The sequence below is a fragment of the Electrona antarctica genome (genome assembly GCF_951216825.1).
Source record: "Electrona antarctica genome assembly, chromosome: 1".
In the NCBI taxonomy this organism is placed as follows: domain Eukaryota; kingdom Metazoa; phylum Chordata; class Actinopteri; order Myctophiformes; family Myctophidae; genus Electrona; species Electrona antarctica.
Genome location: NC_136806.1, coordinates 27,186,764 through 27,203,299, shown reverse-complemented (window position 1 = coordinate 27,203,299; position 16,536 = coordinate 27,186,764). Strand labels below are relative to the sequence as shown.

General features: G+C 41.8%; 1 protein-coding gene across 3 annotated transcripts in view; it reads left to right on the top strand.

Annotated features, from left to right (window-relative positions):
• The window catches only part of mtus1a (microtubule associated tumor suppressor 1a), a 60,884-nt gene that overhangs the window by 33,283 nt on the left and 11,065 nt on the right, over positions 1–16,536 (top strand). For all 3 annotated transcript variants that reach the window (XM_079504978.1, XM_079504979.1, XM_079504980.1), the window contains one exon: positions 5,419–5,633. In XM_079504978.1, coding sequence (XP_079361104.1) covers positions 5,419–5,633 — 215 coding nt within the window. The remainder of the gene's footprint in view (positions 1–5,418; positions 5,634–16,536) is intronic.

The following is a 16,536-nucleotide window of genomic DNA, read 5'->3' as shown; positions in this document are numbered from 1 at the left end:
AAGCACGGTAACTTCTGGCCACGAGTGCGAAATGTTTCCCTGTACATACTGTATGCCGTAAAAATGCTAACTCCACACAGCTTCCTCACTTCCAGATGGTTGCAAACTAGGGATGTCCCGATCACATTTTTTTGCTCCTGATCCGATTCCGATCATTTGAATTTGAGCATCTGCCGATACAGATTTTTCCCGATTTATAAAACACGTTTATGCCATATCACAATCGTACAATATCACAGACAATTTCCAGTCTAATGATATGGATATAATATTGATACTAGGGATGTCCCGATCACCTTTTTTTTGGCTCCCGATCCGATTCTGATCATTTGAAAATGACATGATCGACCCGATTTCCAATCACCCGATTCGATCGGGACAACCATATTGCAAACCCACATCTTGCACAGCCCTGGTCCAAGTGCAGTTGTAACTCAGGTCCGTCTTACTAAGAATAGAGGGTTTAAGTGGTTACTTAACACTTAATTCCCTGTGCTTGGTTGTAAAACGCTGAAAATATACCACACTAGAAAGATATTAGTTGATGTCAGTTATGCTGCAGTTAATGAATAATACAAGAATCCTTTATTGGCCATGTGTGTTTATGAAACCGGTCTTGTTTTCATAAATGTACACCCTTTCAATTAAATTCCAAGAGTCGTCTGAGAGAAATGTTGTTTCGTACAACAGCACTTCTTCTACTGGCCCTTTTTTGCTCCCGTCAGTTAATTAGATTTACAGGCTGCTTGCTTCTGTGTCCTCCTCTAAGGAGCAAGTCTGTATCGTCTGCCTGTCATCCCTCCTCTGAGTCTGTGTGTCTGGAACAATCGGGGGTTCGACCGCAACAAAAAGCCAGGTTCAGGCTGGTCCGGTGCATCTCAGGAGCAGGACTCGTAAGCCTTTTTCTGAAAATGGCTCACATTTGTCAGAGATTGCCAATATGCTCCAGTGCCATTATTTTTGTCAGATTGCCATTATGCTCCAGTGCCATTATTTTTATCTGGCTGTCCAGCCAGACATATAGCCCATTTCCCGCTTCCAGTGATATTATGTCAAACCACCTGAGGCTCTTAATTAAGGCCTATTCATACTCTGTTTTAGGTGATAAGGTGACCACCATTTCTGTTAGTAAAAACGGAGATATGTTTTTGGGTGAAGTGCTTACCACCGCAGCGTGACATCATGTTGTAGGGGGGGGGGGGGGGGGGGGGGGGGGGGGGGGGTGGATGGATGTGTGTGTGTGTGTGTGTGTGTGTGTGTGTGTGTGTGTGTGTGTGTGTGTGTGTGTGTGTGTGTGTGTGTGATACACTGTATGTATAATAGACCATAAATGTGTATGTATAATAGACCCTACTAGCAATAGTGTGGAGGCCCTCCCCAAACCCATGAACTCGGGACTTAAACACATGACTGGTCTTTAGACCCTGAAACTTCAACCCTCTCAGCATTCCAGGAGCCTCAATGACCCTCGTATTGTTTGCACATGTTGAACCGCAAGGTCAGGAAGTCCACAAGGAACTCTCTTTACCAAGGTTACAAGTCTGTTTACCACTTAACCAGCTTCTGTTTGTTGCTTGACTCACTGGTTCTCAACCTGCGGACTGGGGCTGTCAGGATATTGCAAGTGGGGCCCCCAAATAATTGATAAAACACAAAGACTTTCATAACTGACCTCTGCAGTTGTCGGCAGGCACTTTACAACTGCACCACTTGAGCGCCAATGATATTACAACAAATATTTATTCAAAAAAATCTTTCTTGCCTTTTGGGTGGTCAGATGGGTGGCCCCGTGGGCCCTGATCCACAGGCTGAGAACCATGCTGGCTTATATGACCGTGCCGGGCTCCGAAAATGCGCCCGCGTCCCTCCCAGCTCGTATCAGTGATGTCACTTCAGTTCACCCACAGGCAGCTTCCAATTATAGCCTTCCTTCCAGCATTGTGTGTTTGGACCACGGCCAAATATGTGATATATTATTATTAGTTCAACTCACAGCCGCATGTTAACATGGATCTCTTGCTTCTTGCACTGTCTTGATCCATGGCTGTAGTAGTGCAAACATAAACCCAGGTTTATCATTAAAGGAGATTGAATCTCTGTGTGTGTGTGTGTGTGTGTGTGTGTGTGTGTGTGTGTGTGTGTGTGTGTGTGTGTGTGTGTGTGTGTGTGTGTGTGTGTGTGTGTGTGTGTGTGTGTGTGTGTGTGTGTGTGTGTGTGTGTGTGTGTGTGTGTGTGTGTGTTGTGTGTGTGTGTGTGTGTCCGCCCGCCCGCGCGCCTCACTGTTACACATGGCTGAGGAATGCCGGGCTCTGTTCGTGGAGCTGGAACCATGTGCACGCCAAATCTGATAGACAGACTCCCGATGTTAGCCTGGCTTCTCTCCCTGCCTCTGATGCTGTTCTAATCCTTTCCCCTCTGGTCTAGGTCAGTGTTGGGTGGTTGAGGACTTGTCTGGTTGGCATGTAGTACACATTTGTGTAACTATAACAAAAACATTGAATTTTTGGGACATTATATTGTCAAAATGAGTAAAAACAATTTCAGAAACGGCAGTGCTAAGCTTTGTCGCACTTTTAAACCCCTCACATTTTCAAGTTCTATCCAAACAACGGACTGAGCATTGTGAGGGATGTGTTTACATTAGCGCTGCGATGCAGATCACCATGCTTTGTTTGGCTCAACTGAGTGTGAGAATTTGTCTTAGAAAAGCATCTGTTGTACATGATGTAAATACATTTTATTGCTGTTGGACAGAAGATACCTTGGACCTTCATATGTCTTATGTTAAATGTCTTATGTTAAAGTGTGGCACAAACTTTGTGAAGTTAGTGTTTCATTGTGATCTGTTAATTGAGCTTGTAATTTGTTTTGTTTTTAGTAGTGGTTAAGCATTTCTGTGGGTTTTATGAATATTGAACGAATGAAAAGTAATCTCAAGAGCTTGTGACTAAATGACTCCATTGGAACAACCGGTTATTTTTTTTCCTTTTCCAAACAGTTCTGGACATACAAGGTTTCACACCCGATAGCAACATTATGGTGGTCTTATATCAAGTGTTCCACAATGCGGTGGTTTATTGTGTTCCATGGTTCTTATGAGCTTACTTTCTGTGTTTATTTATTTACCCATGTAAACCCTACGACAGTGGTCTTCAATGTTTTATGGGTTTTTTTTTCCCCCTTTACACCAAACCTTTTTGACGAAACAAGCTGACAACACGTGTTGCTGCGATGTGAGCTTGTAGATCTGCCAGAGGGTCGAGCTCATTGTAAAAGGGACAGACGCCCGGCAAGAAGTCACTCCGACCTACTTGCTCTCTAGCTTACTTACTTAACTGGTCCGTCCATGTATCACCAGGGTTGTAGATAATATCATATATCGCCGTCAAGTGGAAACCTTGTATGTCCTAAAGTTCTAAACTGTTCGTTTTCAGGAAATGGAGAAAAGATCCTGTATATGTCAGTGGATCCAATGTAGTTTAAGTTATAATTTGGGCACAACCTCTCATTAATCCTTTTCATTGGTTCAATATTTATGAAACCCACAGACATAACCACTTTCACTATGTTTTTAAAAGATGGCAACACTAGTGAGCTTGTAGATCGCCTATTGTTGCTACTTTAGTATGACACTGTAGTATTGATGAAGTAGCCTAGGGGCTTAATTCAACTTGCAAGTTTAGGTTTCTGCCCGAACAGCAACGATACGAGATGTACTACAGCAGGGGTTCTCAACCCGTGGGTCGTCATGATTATATCTGGTTTCAGTATTCATTTATGATATATTTTCTCTATTATTAATTATTATTTTGCAGTCTGTTTGTATTGGTGGTGGGGAGGGGGGAGGGGGCGAGGCGGGGGTCGCGAGACATGGCCAAAGCATTTCACAAGCATTGCGTCGCAATGGAGCGCAGCAAAAATTGGATATTTACTCGCGGCCCAGATTGGTCCAGACTCCCGACCCACTGTTTGGGAAACTGTGTACTACACTATGTCACATGTGACACACTCGACAGCACATGGAAAGCGTTTTGACCATCTCTAAATAAAGAACCTCTCTTATCTATTCTATGAGTGGTAATAAGCTGCTGCACCCACTCACATGTTGTCCACAGCTGTTGTTGCTCTTACTGTATATCAGCACCAGCAGGCCAATGCCAGCCTGCCTGCCAGCCCGCCTGGCAAGACGTGCTGCTTCTGGGCAGCCACTGGCATTTTCCTATATTCAATCATTCACATTGGAGACACATGTCCTCTGCTTTATGGAATGGAGACACATGATTATGCAATGGTTCTCACAACAGCTGGGATACAACAATAAACAAACTGATACGCAGGGGAGGAAAAATGACCAGCTGTGGCAGTGATATGCATTAACCACTTAAAACCTATATCAGCATGCTCTGAAAATGCACAGCATAACTTTTTAGTTTTTTCGTAAATTAATGCCCTACTTGATCATGATACTACAGTGTCACTCAAAAGTAACCGATCCGCAAGCTCGAAACATGATGCAAATCAATACGTTTTGGGCTTTTTCGATTTTAGTTTTCTGCTACTTTTGCTAATTTTGATAACCACTCCAACATGTGACTTTGGGTGTCTAATGGTCGCCGACATGTGACTTTGTGTGTGTGTGTGTTTGTCTATAATGAATTGCATTTTATAGCGCTTTTCCTAGTTCTCAAAGCGCTTTACAATGGTTCATTCATTCATACATTGGGAGGTGAAGCGGTGAACAGTCGACGTCAGCGTCCTCACTTCCCACATTCACACACCAATGGTGGCAAGCTCTCACCGACCAACTCATTGGAGGCAATGTATGGTTCAGTGTCTTGCCAAGGACAGCCGGGATTCAAACCGCCAATCCAGGGATCATTGGACGACATGCCCTACCTCCTGAGCCACAGCCGCCCAAATTAGTCTGTAACAGCCCCGTTACTGTGTCTATATATCATCATCATGCGGGTGTATCACATGGGTGTGATTGTTTTCATATTTTTTTTTATCCTGAAAGGTAACGGTTTTGACATAGTGTATGAGGTTTCCACCTGACAGATGTTATAGTGGTATAGTAATTACCATACTTAGTACCAAATGGGTACTGTATTATAGTGCCGTGTAACTTGTACAATGTTTTAGGCTGATCTAGAATCGGTACAAAGTAAGACAGCACTGACAGCAGGCTCCCAGAAAACAAATGTGTTTATGGTAAACTTAGATTGTATATCACACCGTGTGCAACTTTCACCGAATAAATAAGAATTTGACCACGCATTTAATCGGATATCAGCTGATTTAGAAGACATTAGAATCGGACTCGGGTCTTAAAGGTTAAATATTTTAGCGATTTAGCACCAGTATCGGATAAAACCTCATCGATAATACAGTACCAACCGTGTGTGTGTTCCCCTGCAGTGTCTTCGGTGCAGTCATGCCAGCGTGTGGAGCAGGAGAGGGAGGAGATGAGGAGATGTCTGGAGGAGAGGCTGCAGGCGCTGCAGGAGCAGCACCAGGAGAACCTGGCTCAGCTGGAGAACCGGTTGAAGGTGGCATACCAGCAGGAATGGGACAAGGTTCAGCTCGCCAACCAGGAGGAGGCTGAGAAGGTCCAGAACCTCATGGAACAGAAGGTAGTGAAATCACAGTAAATTATATGAACCCTAATGCATACCATTTCTAATGTCGTTATTCTGTATGTATTCCATAGCTCAAACTTCATAGATGAGTGTTCCATAGCTCAAACTTCATAGATGAGTGTTCCATAGCTCAAACTTCATAGATGAGTGTTCCATAGCTCAAACTTCATAGATGAGTGTTCCATAGCTCAAACTTCATAGATGAGTGTCCTATAGCTCAAACTTCATAGATGAGTGTTCCATAGCTCAAACTTCATAGATGAGTGTCCTATAGCTCAAACTTCATAGATGAGTGTTCCATAGCTCAAACTTCATAGATGAGTGTCCTATAGCTCAAACTTCATAGATGAGTGTTCCATAGCTCAAACTTCATAGATGAGTGTCCTATAGCTCAAACTTCATAGATGAGTGTTCCATAGCTCAAACTTCATAGATGAGTGTTCCATAGCTCAAACTTCATAGATGAGTGTTCCATAGCTCAAACTTCATAGATGAGTGTTCCATAGCTCGAACATTTTTGCATGGGTCTTTATTTAAACCCCAGTCTTTCTGTGTGAGAACTTAAGACAAATATCTGCCACGCAGCTAAAGGGGAATACCCGTACTTTGGGTTTGAGATAGGCTTGTGTAATATAGCTGGGTAACAGCTGTCAGGACGTAATATTTCAAATATCAATATTCATAATTTATGAATATGAATTATTAAAATATTACAATATAATAATTATATTGCTCACGTCACTGAGTTAATGTAACATGAATTCTTGGACAGACTTGCATTAAATATTCCAATACTGTATTGACCATAAACATATGATACATAGGACACAACCACTTCTTAATTCAAATAATCAATTTATTAAAAATAAACAAATGTAAAACATGGGTAGAAATAATCAGGTTTAAGTGGTACTTTTGGTCATAGTAAGTGTCAATTAATGCGTTTATGGACAGGCAAGGCCTGTCACCAAAGGCATGATCACATCTCTGATGCTCTCATCAACATCCTCTTTTGAGTTAAGTGAGAAACATCAGTTTTGAAATAAAAATAAAATAAAACAAATTTAGTACGCCCACCGGAAGTAGGCTAAAGTGTTAGTAAAATAAGGTAAATTTTAGTTTAGGATATCGTGTGGAGAAAGAGAATAAACAGATCTTGGCCGGGTAGGCTAACAGTTGCTTATGGATAAGCTGTAGTGGTGAACTGAGGAGAGACAGAATGTCCGCCCAGAGGCGCGAACCAACACATTCATATTCCCATTCGTTGTGTGCCATAACTTCATGTTCAGTTTCATACAACCTTTTCGCCGGGTATCAGAGGCTGTCGGCATGTGGCGTCGGTTTTGCTCATGGGTTGAGCAGTGTCCCCTGACTCTAAACTGTAGTGTACCCCCAGGGGTAACCAGTGTTTTGAAGGCAGTGGCCTGTTGTAGCCGGAGGGGAGAACCGTCCATCTTCTTCCACAGCCATTTTGCCACTGTGGACCGGGGCGTGCAGAGAGCGCGCACAGGAGAGACGGCAGGAGAGCCGGAGTAGGTCGTTGGCAGGCTGGCGACATGGCCGCAGAGAGAGTAGAGCAGGGCGTTGTCAGGCTGGAGCCTGGCTTTTCCGGTCAGTCCGCCGTCTCCTGTGAGTGGCATCTCGCAGGGTTGTAGAAGGTTGCGTGGTGATTGCAGTAGAAAGAGGGCGACAGCCGGAGCGGGTCAGAGCATCGGCAGGCCTGACTCGGCTGCACGCTGACCTCATGGGGCAGGATTGAAACCCAGGCAGGGCCTAGTGGGGCTTCCCCTATAGGCACGTAGTGTTCAGGCAAACGTTCACCAGGACAAGAGAGAGAGGAGAAAGATTGCCCCAGTCTTTGCCCTGCTTTGGGGCTCACAGCAGACCCCCCTCCTTAGGAAAAGGGCTGTCTTTTCCAGTCATAATGTTACACCCACTTTGAACTGCTGTCTCATGGACCTGATCAATTTAACCTCTTTATTAATTAAACTATCATGCAGAAAATTAATACATCTGACCATGGATCCAGACTCTGCATACACTTGGTTTTAGTGTGCTACCAAACATGACAGGTTGATGTCAACTAGAAAGTCAGTAAGGAAGCAATGTAATTAACAGGAGAAAAATCGCATTTAAACTGTCACAGTTAAGATATTGTTGCAGTACAGTGAACACCATGACAATGGAATATTCTCAGATCACAGAATATTATAGCATATGCAGTTTTAATCACATTCTTTGTTCTTCCATTGTGCTTGGTCAGAGCCAATACTGTGACGCGATGCGCATTCCACAGAGGGGAAATGAAATGTCCAGGGTTCCAGTGAGGTGTCTTATCTAGACTTCTGTCTCTTTTACGCTGATTGATAGGGGTCTTGCTTGGGCAAGGAGGGTCATTGTAAAGTCAGCTAGAAGGCAGGAAGGAGGTTCGCTGAAGTGTGGCCTTAGGAAGGAGGCCTGGTTAGCTAATTATGACCAATATCCATTGATATTTAAAAATGATACAAGATACAATTTTGGGCAACCATGTATTGACTGCACGATGGCTACATATCCCCCCATTAGTCATAGGCGATGGACCCATGATGTCATCATGGTTTCATCCGTCTAGGAGTATAAAACAAAAAGGCAGTCAGAAAATTACTCCAAAAATTGGCTGTGTCCCTTGTGTCTCATGTGGGCACGTAGTGGTATAGCAGCAGGACACTGTGCATAGTCTTTCAAGTCTCTGTGGTATGGTATGGTATGGTATGTAATCATCCTTACATGTAAATCATGGCACACCATCACGCTCACACATTCAATGCAGGCATTCCATGCAAGTACAGAGGTGAAAGAAAGAAGGTGTAAGGAGTATTTCTGCCCATACATGATAGAGCATACTGTCTATTTGGGGGCCCTTAACGTCTTAGTGGCAGGGGAGAAATGAGGCAGATGTCTCAGCTTACATTTCAGGGACTAAGTGAAAGTGACCCCTCTTGACCTAGCTAGGACAAAACAGGGAGTAGCATGCATAGCACCAGAGATCGGCTTCTTAGTGAAGGATTAAGCCGCTCAAAATGAAATAAACAAAACAAAACGAAAGGAACTTTCATTGGTTTTGTGAGAACCAAAACTACAAAAACAAAACAAACAAAACTTTCCAAGTATTAATAAACACAAGTGAATGGACCCTCCCCACTTGACGAGGGTGTGTTTCTTTTAGATATGTATTTTTGTGTTTTTGTTTTTTTTTGTTTTGCTTCTAAATAATCTCATTTGTATGAGCTAATACATGCCTTCACTTGTTCCTGCTGGAGTGGCAACAGACTGATCTAGTTATGGTTTAAAATCAGACTATTGTGTCACTGCAGGCACTTGTTTAGAACCTATGGTTATGTAGTTGTACATTTTTAATTGTTTAGGTAGAGGTCAGAGTTTTGTCTCAATACTACAGTAAATAAACTACAAACAATTGATTAGATACCAACATCATTGAGCCTTTATATATTTTCCAATTGGTTGGCTAGAAAATAATGTCTTGCAGCACTTTGTGATGCTGCCCCCCCCACTGATGCTGTCTGGCAGACCTGGTCAACAATTGGCAATGATAGGGTGATAGCACAGCACTTGGGTGATTGACCCCTCCCCCCTTTTGTGGAGTTGAGGGACCACCAGGCTTGACGCAGTGTTTGCAACAACACCCAAAACATAAATGTACCGGTATCCCTATAATTGTCAAATGTATACCAGGGTGGGGTTCGCCAACGTCGTTGAATGTGCACAATTCATGTCGGGCTGGGTATACTGTATACTTTTGAGCTTTAGGCCATTTTATTTAATAATACTGATACTGAACACGCATTAACTGATGCATACAATATGGGAAGGTATGAGCTGAACCCAACACTGACTCCATTATAGACAAGTCATCTTTGCTCAGAGTTATTAATAACTAATACAAATAGACGAGTCATCTTTGCTCAGAGTTATCAATAACTAATACAAAATAGGGAATTAAATGCTCATCTAATTTTGATATAGGACTCAGTAGAATCAAACCATAGACTTGCATTTGAAAAGCACCTGATCTTTGTGTGGCAGATCATTCTCTTTTCATTTTCCCATTTGCATACAAGTCAATGACGTTACCTGATTGAAGGATTTAATTCAATGGATTGTATCATCAACCAAAGGCAATGTCCAAACTCATTCCCAATTCCCAATATACCATAGTGCAGTATCAGAATTATTTCAGCCCTTAATTTTATCTGCGGAATAATAATAAATAATAAATAATAATAATAATAAAAACGAAAACAGGCGTCCCTCCCAGTGGGCTTTGTTGCATGTAAGGTAATATTCACAGTATATGGCAATGTGAAGGCAACAATCTCAGGGAGGGCATAATACAAGGTGTATTTTTAAAATGCCATTTTGGGTTCAGTTAGGGTATACTGAGCCAAATCCTAAACCAACACCAGGTACTGGAGGTTGTTAACTAAATGCAACAGGAGTGTAAAACTCATGTGTTGGTATTCCTACCAGGCTATATAATGTATAGGGCCGACTTCTTTTTCATGGTGTAACATTAGAGAGTGCTTTTTGCGCGTTTAACAAAGAAACACGAACCATACATATCATATGCTACGAACCTCTAAAATACATACACTTAAGAAGCAACCAAATGGCTTTGGAATGTAGTAAAAATTAAGGGTCCCACACCAGCTCTTTGTCTAAGTGGGATTTTTACCTGTGTTGAGGGAGAAAGCTCACTGGTTTCTCTCAAACCACAACACCACCATGTTATATTTAGCCAGCGCCATAAATATCTCACAAAATACACGCCATAAGTTTTCTAGGGGAAAACAACAGACTAACCTGCATCTTTCCGGCATAGCGGAAAAATGACTCAACAGTTTTAGCATGACAGGTCAGCGGTATTAGTTTCACAAGTTGGTCTCGCACCATCCTTGCTACACACGTGGACTACTGTCCTTAACCGGTCACAATCTCAGTCAGATAGGGTTTATCTAAACAGAAACCAACAAGGTCCCTGTAGCGGCTGTTGTGACTCTGAGATGGAAGGAGGGCTCATATTCCCCCCCCCCCACGCTGTGTGGTAGTCACTGAGAGTGACTGTCGTTTCACCATGTGCTCGTAAGCCAATCAAGGTGGAACCCCACAGACACTCTCTGCCAAGCAAGTCACACCCAGACGTTCTAACGTCACCGTCATCTCTTACTATTGCAGAACCTATGGTTTTGAGCTACTCAACAGTCAGTTTAGTCAACAAAGCTTCATATTTGAGATGCATGTCTGCACTCTCTAAAAAAAAGTGGTTACTCTGTGGCAAAAGAACAATGCTCTATTGTTGACTTTGAATTTACTCAAAGTCCCGACAACACACTTCAACATGAAGAGCAAATGTTCTATTTCTTGCCTATAGAGACAGAATGGTGGCCTTAGATTCACAAATTGGTCTTGCACCATATTTGTACTTCACAGGGATATGCACATGTGGGTTACTGTCCCTAGCAAATTGGTATAGTGTTTTAAACATTACAGCCATTGTTCCTCCTATCACAGATCAACAGTTCATGACTCTGTTATGAACTGTGGCAAGAGGGACTAATGTCACAGTTGTAAAAGTGACTGCAGAGCCCCTTTCATCCCCACCCTGATCAGGGGCGAGGAATCAAGGCTCATGGTTCACCCACAACTTATTATGCTTAAAAACAAATACCACTAAGCTTTGTACAGTGCACGAATCCCTGCTCATTTGGCCAGGGACGGACAAAGGTCAACCATGTTTGGCCCTTGTTTGCCAAACATTTTTCTTGATCTCGGACCCCCTTTAGTCGTCGGAGGGGTGTTAAATACAAAAACAAAAAGTAAAATAATTTGCATATCCCGCAACGTACACCCCATATCACTAGAGTGATACATTCTAGCACATACAGTTCTATTGAATAACAATGATACTGTTTTAAATTTCAAAACTCAAACGTTTGGCAAGTTGTCTAGATTGTAAAAGTTATTTATCTAACTTCAGGGAGAATGTGCTATGACTACTGTGGTATTTGGTCCGTGGCTTGTCACAACATATTGTTGTGTTGGGAGTAACAATCCCAACTACCCGTACACGGACACAATATGGTGTAGCATACTGCGCCTTGTTTAAATAATAGCAAACCTAGTTCACTAATTATCACAACAGTAGTCTCAGCACAACGCTTCCCACAAATAGACATGCAGGAGTGAGTTTACTTTCCCAGGGGTTGTAGCATGACATTGTGATCAATTACAAATTAGGACTATAGGGTTCACAATAGGACACCAGTAGTTTCAAGAAACCTACTAGTTTTCTACTGTGTTTCAAAATGTATGTACAATTTGACTTCTAACATTAATTTAGGCCTTGATTCACTGCAGCGGAACTTGACACAAGTCAGAAGAATTTAGGATTCAGGATGGGGTAAAATAAACTACTTTATAATTTGGACTCCCAGTTGAAATTTAAAGAGGGAACCAGAGCTTCCAATGGGGCCATAAATCTACTCTGGAGGCAGCTGCAAAAGCCACTGATATGTTAGCAGGGTAGTTTTATCACTTTGTATCCTTAATTCAAGTTAGAAATATAATTGAATGATTTAATATGGCCTTTTCCCTTAAAATCAAGGAATTGAGATTCTGAACTAACAATAAAATAATGAATTACCATAATTAAACAATCAAATGTAGTTGTTCTCCTCACAGTAAACAAATTACAACTTTAAATGGACAGAATAAAAGTAGTGAATTAAAATTTTACTTTTACCGCAATGGTCAGAACCTTGGCATAATTGAACAATCACATTTGAATGCACTATATTTAGAATTTAGGCTAATTTGAATGCATAATACGAAAGGGTACAACTTAACCAACCAAGTAATGTTTTGGGTTAGATATCAAATATCGAATCAACTTGTAGCCAATGTCATGTCTAGCACCCTTCAAACGTCACAGTATCGTTCTATTCAATAGTTGTGCCTACACATTAAGAACACAAAACACCTACAAGGGATGCACAGGGGATTACTAATTTCTTAAGACTTAATGTTTTTACAACTAGATAACACTGTTTGTGGTTACTGTATCATCCATACAATACAGTGCTGTGTTTGCGTAGCCACGCAGTCACACTAGCTGCAAACCTTCACCCGCCAAATATGTTGAATTCATACAACACACGGTAGCTGTAAGCTACCCGAATGCACTTATTCCCTCAGGAAATTCAAGAGCGTGGTTATATATCAAAGTCCAATTTCATCAAACCAAACTGAAATGGCCGTTTACAACTGAAACCAATATAAACCCAGGTTGAACCGTATAAAACTGGCAAATGCATAAATGCCTTTCCAATGACAAGAACAGTTCAGTTGGGTTTTTTTCACTCCTGATTTAATGACCGGACACCTCAAAAACGACGGGAGACACTTAAGTCTAAATTCATACTAAACCTTTCAAAATGGTTTTTCTGTAATCCCGTGAGCCGCTATGGGTACTAGACAATTCCCAGGCTCCAAATTAGCAATAGGCATTACACACTATACGAATTAAATCGATTAGCTAACTGGCAAATAGATTCGTTGCTGAATGACCCACGAACAGCTTACGCTCGGAGCAATTGGCAACAGGGCGTTAGGAAATAACAACTCTCAAAAACGATAGCCCTTGGTTGTGTCACTTCACAATGATAAGCGTGAACCACTTATTCATTCTAAAATAACCATGTTGAACCATTAAAATGGTAAAAGCAATACTTTGCTGTCTTCCTTACTGATCCAGCTTTCCACTAAGCCTAAATGACAATATAGAAGATATATCTCAGACGTGCTACCTCATTTAGGGGTTTCACAGAGAATCTCAAACCAACTACCACGAGGGGTGGCAGCAATAACTTAATATCACGATTAGGGATTTCATTAGTGGTATCTTCTATTTGAGGTTTAGGGTGTGGATGCACTCATTCAGCTTTCACATAATTTAGTAAAAAGTATATGGGTGAAATTACTCTTTAAGACTTAACGAAGCGTACTGTACATACATGTAGCAAACTGCTCCCATACACTCATATTACCATACGAACCTAATCGAAAAAATGTGACTTTTTGTTTGTCACTGTTCATTAGTCAGACTAGCTACTTTCTGACAATTCACAGTGTCAGGACGTAGGAAAACGGTCGTCCATGTTTGTTTCTCTTATACAATAGCCTTTTTGCTTCTGCAGAAAAACGGTTTAGCTATTGTCAAGGGTACGATTTTATGATTATGCAGACATTGTCCGCTTGCTATAAGATCACTTATACAGTGTATAGGCTTATCAAGGCACATATACGGTGTATAGGCTTGATCTATTCAATTCAGCTACGGTCCATTCAGAGCTTGTCATACAGGACCGCCCCAGCACAGATATCTAACAATTTGTTCATCTTAAGTCACTAAACTTGGTTATACGAAGAAGAACAATAATAATAATAATAATAATAATAGGCCTATATTATCACCACTATTATCATTTTAAAAAAAATCATTTAATTTTCTTTTTTTTTTCCAAAGTATGATTTCTAGTATCAATGTCTACAGTACGTACAGTATTGTAATAAGAGTCTGCCTCGCATAGGGGCACCATCTGTAATATAGCTGGGTAACAGCTGTCAGGACGTAATATTTCAAATATCAATATTCATAATTTATGAATATGAATTATTAAAATATTACAATATAATAATTATATTGCTCACGTCACTGAGTTAATGTAACATGAATTCTTGGACAGACTTGCATTAAATATTCCAATACTGTATTGACCATAAACATATGATACATAGGACACAACCACTTCTTAATTCAAATAATCAATTTATTAAAAATAAACAAATGTAAAACATGGGTAGAAATAATCAGGTTTAAGTGGTACTTTTGGTCATAGTAAGTGTCAATTAATGCGTTTATGGACAGGCAAGGCCTGTCACCAAAGGCATGATCACATCTCTGATGCTCTCATCAACATCCTCTTTTGAGTTAAGTGAGAAACATCAGTTTTGAAATAAAAATAAAATAAAACAAATTTAGTACGCCCACCGGAAGTAGGCTAAAGTGTTAGTAAAATAAGGTAAATTTTAGTTTAGGATATCGTGTGGAGAAAGAGAATAAACAGATCTTGGCCGGGTAGGCTAACAGTTGCTTATGGATAAGCTGTAGTGGTGAACTGAGGAGAGACAGAATGTCCGCCCAGAGGCGCGAACCAACACATTCATATTCCCATTCGTTGTGTGCCATAACTTCATGTTCAGTTTCATACAACCTTTTCGCCGGGTATCAGAGGCTGTCGGCATGTGGCGTCGGTTTTGCTCATGGGTTGAGCAGTGTCCCCTGACTCTAAACTGTAGTGTACCCCCAGGGGTAACCAGTGTTTTGAAGGCAGTGGCCTGTTGTAGCCGGAGGGGAGAACCGTCCATCTTCTTCCACAGCCATTTTGCCACTGTGGACCGGGGCGTGCAGAGAGCGCGCACAGGAGAGACGGCAGGAGAGCCGGAGTAGGTCGTTGGCAGGCTGGCGACATGGCCGCAGAGAGAGTAGAGCAGGGCGTTGTCAGGCTGGAGCCTGGCTTTTCCGGTCAGTCCGCCGTCTCCTGTGAGTGGCATCTCGCAGGGTTGTAGAAGGTTGCGTGGTGATTGCAGTAGAAAGAGGGCGACAGCCGGAGCGGGTCAGAGCATCGGCAGGCCTGACTCGGCTGCACGCTGACCTCATGGGGCAGGATTGAAACCCAGGCAGGGCCTAGTGGGGCTTCCCCTATAGGCACGTAGTGTTCAGGCAAACGTTCACCAGGACAAGAGAGAGAGGAGAAAGATTGCCCCAGTCTTTGCCCTGCTTTGGGGCTCACAGCAGACCCCCCTCCTTAGGAAAAGGGCTGTCTTTTCCAGTCATAATGTTACACCCACTTTGAACTGCTGTCTCATGGACCTGATCAATTTAACCTCTTTATTAATTAAACTATCATGCAGAAAATTAATACATCTGACCATGGATCCAGACTCTGCATACACTTGGTTTTAGTGTGCTACCAAACATGACAGGTTGATGTCAACTAGAAAGTCAGTAAGGAAGCAATGTAATTAACAGGAGAAAAATCGCATTTAAACTGTCACAGTTAAGATATTGTTGGAGTACAGTGAACACCATGACAATGGAATATTCTCAGATCACAGAATATTATAGCATATGCAGTTTTAATCACATTCTTTGTTCTTCCATTGTGCTTGGTCAGAGCCAATACTGTGACGCGATGCGCATTCCACAGAGGGGAAATGAAATGTCCAGGGTTCCAGTGAGGTGTCTTATCTAGACTTCTGTCTCTTTTACGCTGATTGATAGGGGTCTTGCTTGGGCAAGGAGGGTCATTGTAAAGTCAGCTAGAAGGCAGGAAGGAGGTTCGCTGAAGTGTGGCCTTAGGAAGGAGGCCTGGTTAGCTAATTATGACCAATATCCATTGATATTTAAAAATGATACAAGATACAATTTTGGGCAACCATGTATTGACTGCACGATGGCTACACTTGTTCGGTTTATTATTTGTTACGCGTTAGCTGGCTGTGCATTTGTTAACAGGCTCTCCTGGCCGTTTAATTTATCAAAGGATTACATTTACAACTGAGCCCGCCATTCAGTTGGATGTAAACCTAATTTAGGCTGTACAACTATGTACAAATCTAGCATTACGAACCACATACAGTAACAATGAAAACCTTGAAAAACCTCACAGCGGTAGGATAATAGGTATAGTAATGAGTAAGTTGATTATTAGATCAACAACCATCAGATATACAATGTTTAAATACAGTATATGACACATGCTATTCACTCCTCCCAGGG